The following is a 9,778-nucleotide window of genomic DNA, read 5'->3' as shown; positions in this document are numbered from 1 at the left end:
AATATGTTTTACACAGGTAGGGCACACACTGATTGTTTGTTGAATAATCTTTTTGAGGTATTTAATGCTAAGATAGATGAAGGTAGGGATAAACCAATCATCACCTGCTTAGAGTATATTAGAGAGTATCTCATGAAGAGATTGTGTATTGTGCAAAAGGAAATAGATAAGTGTCAAGGGGAACTAAGTACTACTGCAACTATAATTTTAGTGGAGATTAAGACTGAAGCAGAAAAGTATGTAGCTAAGTATAATGGGGCAGGAAAGTACCAAGTTGCAAGCACATGGCAGGATCAATATGTGGTAAACTTAAATGAAAGAAGTTGCACTTTTAGGTAGATTATAGGTTTTCCATGTAGGCATGTTGTTTTTGCTATATGGAACAAAATTGAAAATAGAGAAGATGCCCCTGATGTTGAGGATTGGGTCCATCCTTGCTATAAGTTATCAACATGGAGTGCCATGTATCTGAACAAAGTTGATCCAATAAATGGTCATTTAATGTGGCCAAAAAGTGATTGTCCATTCACTTTAACTCCACCAAAACATCACATACAGGTTGTTATGTCAACTAGGCTAAATATGTACTTTGAATGCCAACATGTATGTTTATGTTTTAACTATAATATATGCATATGTGTAGGTTGGGAGGCCAAAAAAGAAGAGAAGGAGAGGTGTTGATGAGCCCAACAGCCAAACCACTAAATTGAGCAGGAAAATTCTTGCAGTCACATGTTCAAAGTGTCATAACTAGGGGCACAATTCCAGAACATGTAAAGAGCATGGAGGCATTGGTGAAGTTGGAGCAAAGGGGAAGACACAATGAAAGGGTAAGACACAAGGAAAGGGAAAGGGGGCTAGAAATTCTGTTAAATAGAAATATCGTAATATAAGTATAAAATATGTATTGTATGTATTTTATATGTATAAAATACATTTTCGTTTAATTATTTTTATAAGTAAAAATGTTTTTTTATGTATAAAAAATATATTTTTATGTATAAAAACCGTATTATACATAAAATTCTTATTTGTATACCTATATTTTAGAAAACATAAAATACATACATACATACACACACACACATATATATATATATATATATATATATATATATATATATATCAAATACGTTTTTTATACATACATAAATACATAAAAATACATTTTTATACATAAAATACGTTTTTTATATATAAAAATAAGTAAAATACATATTTGTACATATAAATTACATACAATACGCATTTTATACTTATATTACGATATTTATATGCTTAAACATTAAATAAGAATTTTGATAGATCTACAAATATCATTTGTGTATATAAATCTGGGTGACGAAAGAAATGACAAATACAAAAAAAGTTCCAACTTTTACACAATTGTTGGAAAAAGCCCTAATTTTTCGTTTAGGTAAAAACCATAAGTTTTCTGAAAAGCTTTCAATCAAAAAAATAAGGATGATCGGATAATAGGTTAAAAATGAAAGGTCATTCGAAAAGTTATGGTTTTAACCAACCCAAAAAAAAGTTAGGACTTTTCTTAACTACGTGTATGAAACTTGGGACTTTTATGGTATTGCCCAAAGAGAAATTAAATATCCACCTATTTATTTTTCTTACACATCCTTCTACCATTTTTAGATGATTATAAGTGTAATAAACTTTTATTAATTTTATTAAATATGACAAGTGTCACAATCTTAAATGTGTTTTAATATGTTGAAAGATGGTAAGAGAAAAAAAATAGAAGAACATTTGATTTCTCTTATTAAAATATTACAAAAGCTTTTAGGGTTGAGTTTTTTTTTTTTTTTTTTGGATTTAAATCCCAATTAATACATTCAAAAGTAGATTCGTGGCCGAAATACCACTGAGAGTCATAAAGTTTCCAACTTTATGACTTTGCATGCTCATTAAGTGCTTAATACCAACAATCCCAACTTCTTAACACCTTAAGACCTTCTAGAGCATACATGGGAAAGAACTAAGCACCAAGATACCATTTTTATGACTCAAGACCCCCCATTGGGTTTAAAAGGACGACTTATTGGGTTAAGAGCATGTCGTGCTCAAGAATCACAAAGGTTGGGACCAAAAATGCCCTAAATGAAGGAATATCTAGATCTTTAAGATAGGATGATCCAGTTAGAAGCTTTTTACCTCCTGGAGGTTGCTAGCAAGTAGATAATCCTAGATCCAAGCTTCTTCCAAGCTCCAATGTCTTTCTACAAACTTCTTTTTCTTCAAGAACACCACCAAAACACACAATTGAGCTCAAAATACACTCTTCTCACTTAGGGTTAGTTAGAGGGACGTTTTCTTAAGCGGAGGTTGATTAGGGTAAAGGTCCTGGGGCCATAAAGTTGTTTAAATATGGTCTAAACCCTAAAACTTATGGTTTGAAACCTCGCACATACGCCCTACATACTAAGTTCCTCGTGTGTACGCCTTGCGTACGAAGAGTATGCCCAACATACTAAGTTCCGACCAGAAATTACCAAAATGTCACTGTGGGCAATTTTTCACTCTTTCTCATGCACAAGAAACAAAATGCAATATTTCTTCATACATAGAGTTAAATTTGAAATTACCTCAACATCGGGATGTTACAGGATGCCGAGTGAATAAGAGATGAGCATGCTATATTATTCACGACCTTTAAATATTTATGTTGTAACCTATGTTGGATATTTAATTATGACATCATTGGTATTGTAATATTTTGAAACATTATTTGTAATCTCAAAAAAAATGTTTTATTAAACTAGTCATTTTCCATAACAAAACAACTTATTATTTTTAAAGCATAAAGAAAAAGTTTTAATTGGTTCTGAAAAATGGAGGATGTCACAGTATACCATATCTAGATCGTTAGGTGGCATAAGAGCTTAAGCCAAAAGAGGCGTCGAGTGGTTTTTCTAGACAAACACTCGGGACATGGTCCTTGCGGTGGGTGGACTGGAGTGATGTTGGCAATGCGGTGGATCCAACACAAACATCACATGGGATTTGGAAGGTGTATCACAATGTAATTGGCACCATTTTTACCAATCCTTAACGACAACACATGTACTAGTATATGCAATGTCGGAGTAACAAACACAACCAATAAGGGGAAATGTTATGGGTGAGAGTCGCGCCTCACTTAGTGCACTGGGTCGTGTCAGTCACGTTATTAGTGAACATGATACTTACCTTGTGGGTTACTGATGAATATATAGACCCGCAAATAGAAAATATTTGATAATAATTACAAAGGTGATTAGAAGAGAGTAATTATTAATGATGAAAATGAAGATTAATATTATCTTATAATATTATTGTGATGAATGAAGTAATAATTAGTTACAAAGATGAATAATAAAAGTGTAACTAAATGTAAAATCTCTAAGAAAGAATAATATTATTTGAGCATTATTGTGTTGGTTATGTGATGTATTTGATGTCATGCTATGTGAGAGTTTGAATGCATGCTTATATGATGCTTTGTCTAACCCATTTGGGATATGTACGTTCCCTAACATCGTATTTATGATTGACTCACTTAGCGTATGCTGACACTTGTTTCATTGATTGTTGTTTGTCTTCCATTGGTACAAATAACATAGTTTGATGGCTTGGTGATGATGACGACTTTTGGGTAGTTCATTTAGCATATTTTTAGTGATGATACCATTTTGACTTGTCGATGAGATTTCATCTATTTTTGGATTTGAAAACTTGTTTGGTGTTGGTTTGGTGAACTTAAACTTTTGAAAGAGGTTGTTTTTTTATATTTAAGTAACATTGGTGATGTTTTCAAATAAACTTTTAACAAGACTTTCGTTGCATTATTCTGTTAAAAAGTATTTAAAATAAAAAGAAAAATTTGGATGAAAAAATTATTATGTTATAAGTTGGTATCAGAGCCATGTAATAAGTGAACTGAATACAAATGTTAGTATTCAAACTCACAGTGTAGATTAGGTTACTTTAGATTCTTAAGAGGGGAAGGTGTGTGTTGAGAGTTTAGGATAGTTGCTTAAATTGTATCAAGACTTTCCTTCCTTTATGTGGTGTTGAAAACGAAAATTTTCCTATGTTTAGGAAAATGTCTGAAACAACTGCAAACAATGAATCGGACGGACCACACGACAACCAAAACGATCAAGGGGCTAATGATTATTTAAATAAAGTATAATGACTAATATAAAACAAAAAAAGTTTAGTAACTAAAATGACCTAAACCGTTAAGTAAATAACCCAATAAATTCTAATTTATTAAGTAGACAAGCCAATAAATAACGTATTAGCATTTATCAACCAATGGTATATTTATTGAATAAAACAATTTTTTTTAGTACGAGTAAAGATTTTTATTAAAAAACAATGCTAGTGAAAAGCTAGACAAATATAAAGTAGAAATTACAAGTTACATACCAAAATATGGGAACATCATCAATCATGTCATAGGGGAACATCGTGAATCATTCCAATTCAAACTATTAATCTTAGCCATATTTTTAATCCGGTTAAACACCAAAAACTGGATATCATTCGCCTGTCATCATCAAAACATCCAAATTATCATGTATAATAAAACAAATGACAATTTTGACAACTTAGAATCTGTCTGAACATCTTTCATTAGGGACAAAAGACACAAAGGCTCATCAGATGTGCATTGATAAGGCTACTTCAAAAACTGATCCAACTCCAAATATAAAACAGATAATCCAAATAGATTTAAATAATTCAAAATAAAACAAATAAATTAGTTTACTAAATATATATCTGAACCCAATAAACTAACCCACTAGATGAAATATCTTAACCGAATAAATCAAGGAAAAAAAAGAAAGGATGAGAATGTTTTTGATGATTTATATATTAATGTCCATTCATAACACAAATTTGAAGAAAAAAACATTTTGTGACTTCCAATACACAAAAAATTGGATATTTGATAATATGACTCATCCATATTGCTATTTTGAATTTTTGATGATTAACCCATAAATTAGGCTTAGGCCACTACATTATAATCCAATGAGTTATAATGAAATAAGTCACTAAAGTCATCCATTAAATGCAAATAAAACCCGCTACATACATCACCAGTTTATTAATAATTACCTATCAATCCTTGTGAGGGTCATACAGAATTTTCATTTAAATATAAACTTTTGATTTGAATATATATATATATATATATATATATATATATATATATATATATATATATATATATATGATACTAACATTCCATTTTATATAAACAAGATACAATGAGTAGCCTAAGAGAACAAATATACATGGTTGATAAAATTACAACTTTGTGATGGGAGTTTATCAGTTAAAAAATATTTCATACAAAAGATTTAGGATTCGAATTTTGACTTACCTAAGATATTCTGCGATTACATGATTAAAACAAGTTGACATATGTTACGATGTAATATTTTCTTTTTAAAAATAACAACAATAATATTTTATACAAATTTAAAGATAAATGTCAAATTAAAATTGGTAAAAGTTGATATCGAACTAGGGAAGTCAACCAGGCTAACAGTTTTGCACTTTCTGACATGTCAAAGCTGAATACGCCGACGTTTCAACTGTGTAAACAAACACGCAGACACGTGGGACCATCATTATCATTAATTTATTAATACTATCCAGCTGCTAAACCAACTTTTTGCTATAATATTCACTTTGCCACCCTCAACTATTTTCAGTACCCAGATTGCTCCATTAGCGTTTATGAATTCGACAATTTTCCCTATAAACAAATATTGATTTAATTAGTCACACATTTTCATTTTTAAGGAAAAATAAAAGGGTATGTACCATGACTTATTCAAAATAATTTATTTATGAAACATGTGAATGTAAAATGAAAAGGTTCTGTACCATGATTTATTCAAAATCATATTATTTGTGAAACATGTGAAAGTGAAATGAAAAAAATATTTACTATGGTTTATTAAAATCTTTTTATTTGCGAAACATGTGAAAGTAAAACAAAAACATGTAGACTATTTAATTTTAAATTGATACTTAAACAACACTAACAACAATAGACATTTGCAATCAATCTGATTAAGACATGGTATGAGAAAAATATATGTCAGGCTGTCAGCAGTAATATCTTTACGCCAAATAAAACGACTGCTTTACGTTTATATAGTTGATATTTTAATTTTTTAGAAATAAATATTATAAAAATGATTCGGATTTTCCATTATAACTATTACAAAAAATATATGAGGTGACGCTATATTTAAAGAAAAATAAAAAAGTTTGTAAGCTTAAGAGAGATAATATCAAAATTCAAAAGTAAGGTGTCTAGTTTTACAAATAAACAAAAGGTTGAGGGGCGTAAAAAGAAAATCAGAGAGAAAGAAGCATTTTTCTTTGAGCGAGAGAGAGAGAAGCTCTTATATATCAGAAGACTGCAAATCCGCTTGTGAATTATCTAATTGACCGGAGATGGCCATCGTTGACGATAGAACTTCGTCGGACGGCAACAGCGGTGGTGGCAAAGTTTGGGGATTATTTAAGTTACCCTTTCGGAGCACAAATAATAGTACCACGCATACAACTTCCTCGACTTCTTCATACCAAATTGAAGGATCAAACCCTCACAACAACATCAACATCAACAATAACCATAGCTCGAGCTCCGGCAGCTCGGTCTCATCGGTAGCTAGATCTCTGCTTCCAACACGACGTCGCCTTCGACTTGATCCGCGAAATAAGCTTTATTTTCCCTGTAAGAACACTCGTCTTTTCTACTGCTCCCTTTTCTCCAAAAATTACTAATTTTTTAGTATTACTTGTTCGATATCCCACCTGTTTGTTTCTAAATGCATGAGATCTACTTGGTTTTTTTCAATCGATTTGGAAATTTCTGTTTTCTAATGTTGGTTTCTATACTAGGCTTGCTTATTTGTTTGTGACTTGAAAAATGCGAAATCGAATCACATTACTTGATGACAGTTTAAGAGTACTTTTTGTTACTCCGATGATGTTAATTGGTATCTTCCTACAGCAGCTGTCAATTCGATCAGGAACCCATAGATTTACTTATGCTAAATCTTATGTTTTAAGTAGTTGAAATTTAAGTGCTAAATCGGACCAACACAACTATTAATTAGGTTATACTTCATTTGTTTGAATTTATTTATAGATTTACAACTTTATATCATGAAGTTGTTGATGTAAACAAGTTATTAGCGAGAAATTACATTTCATGGCTTGTGAATGTTCACATACCTTCCTTATCTTTGCTAGGTTAAATCTACTTTTATGATTCTTACAAGCATGAGTCAACAATTCTGTAGTCCTTATTCATAGATTCTTGATTTATGGGGTTATTCATAGACAGTAGCAGATAAGATGTAAGAATGAGGTCACTTCATCTTAGTACTAAAAACAATGATAAGCTGAAAAGGCATGCTGACTTACCATTTGACACTTGGTCCTCAAAGTAAGTTACCCTAACTTGGACCACATTTGTAAGCAACACAAAGTAGCAAGTAAATAAAGCAAGAACAACAAGCTAAATGGGACACAAAATTATATTACTCTTGGAGTATCAAGTAGGCTTAATTAGGAAATAAAAGTACAGTGTTGTAATTGAAAGAAATGAAATTTGGATGCTAGAATACACAAATAAATAAAAGTACATCACTATTTTTTTCCATTTAATGCATGTAATTTGTTCTTTTCAACTCTTTAGATGAACCTGGTAAGCAAGTCCAAAGTGCTATTAAGATAAAGAACACCAGCAAATCTCATGTAGCTTTCAAGGTATGCCCATAAATTTCTTTAATCCTGCTACTATTTTTCTATATTCTTTTAATAATTTCACAATTATAATATCACAAGTTTAACTCCATCTCTTATTTAAATACAACTTTAACCTTAAACCTTAATCTGATATATGCTGTTTTCTTGTATTGATAAAGTTTCAAACAACCGCTCCAAAAAGCTGTTTCATGAGGCCTCCTGGTGCTATTCTTGCTCCTGGCGAGAGTATTATTGCAACAGGTATTTATTTTTTAGGGTTACATTCCCTAAATAGCAACATACTTTCAGTGATTTTTTTTTATAGTAGAATTCTACTTTCATTTTTATTGCTTATGTTTTAAATGGTTGTGAATTGTGACAGTTTTTAAGTTTGTGGAGCCTCCAGAGAACAATGAAAAACCAATGGATCAAAAAAGAAAAGTCAAATTCAAAATCATGAGTCTGAAAGTCAAAGGGATGATGGATTATGTACCTGAGCTAGTGAGTTATACTTATACCTATACATATATGTAAAATTGGTTTTTGGTAACTGAGTTTTATTCTGTGTTGACTCAGTTCGATGAGCAGAAAGATCAAGTGGCAGTGGAACAGATTTTACAAGTTGTTTTTCTAGACGTGGAACGCCCTAGCCCTGTAAGTAGATTCCAAATTATTATTATTATATGTTCTTTATACGTCTGAATGCGAAATTACCTTTCTGTCCCTGTTTTAAGGCTTTGGAGAAATTGAAACGTCAGTTAGCCGAGGCAGAAGCTGCTCTTGAATCCCGAAAAAAACCTCCGGAAGAAATCGGGACAAAAATTGTTGGTGAAGGTCTTGTTATAGATGAATGGGTGAGCTCTTTTTATATATTTGAAATATTAACTTACTTATTAAGTTATTATTATTATTATTATTAAATGTTGATATGCTTGTTAATGTTCTCCTCTTTGTTGCATTATTTAGAAAGAGAGAAGAGAGAGATATTTGGCGCGACAACAAGTTGAAGGCGTAGACTCGGTTTAATAAGTTTGTTCCTTTTATGTTCATTTTGTATCATTTGGTGTATGATCATGCAGTACAATCTGTTTTGTTCTGTCTTGTCTTGTCTTGTTCCGGTCTCTGCACAGAAGAGTTGTGCAGACGTTTGAAAAAAAAATGTTTCCATGTAAAAAGCTTTGGCGAGTTGAATCTGTAACTTGAGAGGTATATGGTAAATTATCACATTCAAGTTGTTGGTGGGTGCATGTACAATTGTACATGGTACAAGGTACAAGTCCATACAGCACAAAGGTACTACTTGGACTTGCACCCATCTTTCACTTTACCATCAAAACTAAGATTCCTGTGTGTTGATATCTGTATACTAATGAATACATTAGCCCATTAAATAACCAAGGTTTCTTAAAATTGATACTCAGTATAAACTAAGAAACATTTTTACAGAAACGAATATGTTGTTTTTAATAAGCGATAAGAAACAACACCTAAATACAAATTGAAATTTCAATGTAATCTGAAGAGCTGTTTATTCAGTTGGAAACTTCTTGATGATATGTTTAAGAACATTGGTTGTTGTTGTTGAAGCTTCTTTAGGAGACATCCCCGTCAACACAGATCCATTGACCAACGAAGAGTGAAAGACAGTTGATGTTGGGGTTAATTGACAATAAATATTCCAAATTCAAACCAAATGATTGGCAGATTGAGGTGCAATCGCCTGCGGGTTCCACACCAGTAACTTGGTTGCATGAAACGACTGAATTTGCCTTCTCGAGACTACCTGTTTCTGATAACATTAATCAAAAGAAAAAGATTTTGTCCTTTTGGTTTTGGTATAATCCAAACATTGTGATAACAAGTGGGTTTTTAGTTGGGTTAACACAAATTGTTAAATTAAACGAGTTAAAGATTTTCAACCAATCAAATCTGTTTAATTAAATGGGTTGAATTCAGGCGACCAAATTAATTTTTTTTTCAAACCTAATATTTTAGATAA

General features: G+C 31.4%; 1 protein-coding gene across 1 annotated transcript; it reads left to right on the top strand.

The window, feature by feature from the left end:
- The first annotated feature begins 6,421 nt into the window (after positions 1-6,421).
- On the top strand, positions 6,422-9,115 carry LOC145107233 (vesicle-associated protein 4-2-like). Its single transcript, XM_079044072.1, has 7 exons — positions 6,422-6,760; positions 7,730-7,800; positions 7,959-8,040; positions 8,162-8,280; positions 8,356-8,433; positions 8,514-8,633; positions 8,746-9,115. The coding sequence occupies exons 1-7, from the start codon at positions 6,478-6,480 to the stop codon at positions 8,803-8,805; spliced, it is 813 nt and encodes a 270-aa protein (XP_078900198.1). The 5' UTR covers positions 6,422-6,477; the 3' UTR covers positions 8,806-9,115.
- The last annotated feature ends 663 nt before the right edge of the window (positions 9,116-9,778 follow it).

The sequence above is a fragment of the Lactuca virosa genome, chromosome 4 (genome assembly GCF_052849685.1).
Source record: "Lactuca virosa cultivar CGN04683 chromosome 4, Lactuca_virosa_CGN04683_v6, whole genome shotgun sequence".
Classification (NCBI taxonomy): domain Eukaryota; kingdom Viridiplantae; phylum Streptophyta; class Magnoliopsida; order Asterales; family Asteraceae; genus Lactuca; species Lactuca virosa.
Note: the sequence above shows the minus strand (reverse complement) of the source record. Positions and strands in the feature narration are given on the sequence as shown.

What these genes read in the sequence shown, in the direction of transcription:
- LOC145107233 (XM_079044072.1), top strand. Translation starts at nt 6,478, where the DNA reads ATGGCCATCGTTGACGATAGAACTTCGTCGGACGGCAACAGCGGTGGT. An exon ending in ACGTGGAACGCCCTAGCCCT is followed by an intron (nt 8,434 to 8,513) that starts GTAAGTAGATTC and finishes CCCTGTTTTAAG; the next exon opens with GCTTTGGAGAAATTGAAACG. An exon ending in GTCTTGTTATAGATGAATGG is followed by an intron (nt 8,634 to 8,745) that starts GTGAGCTCTTTT and finishes TGCATTATTTAG; the next exon opens with AAAGAGAGAAGAGAGAGATA.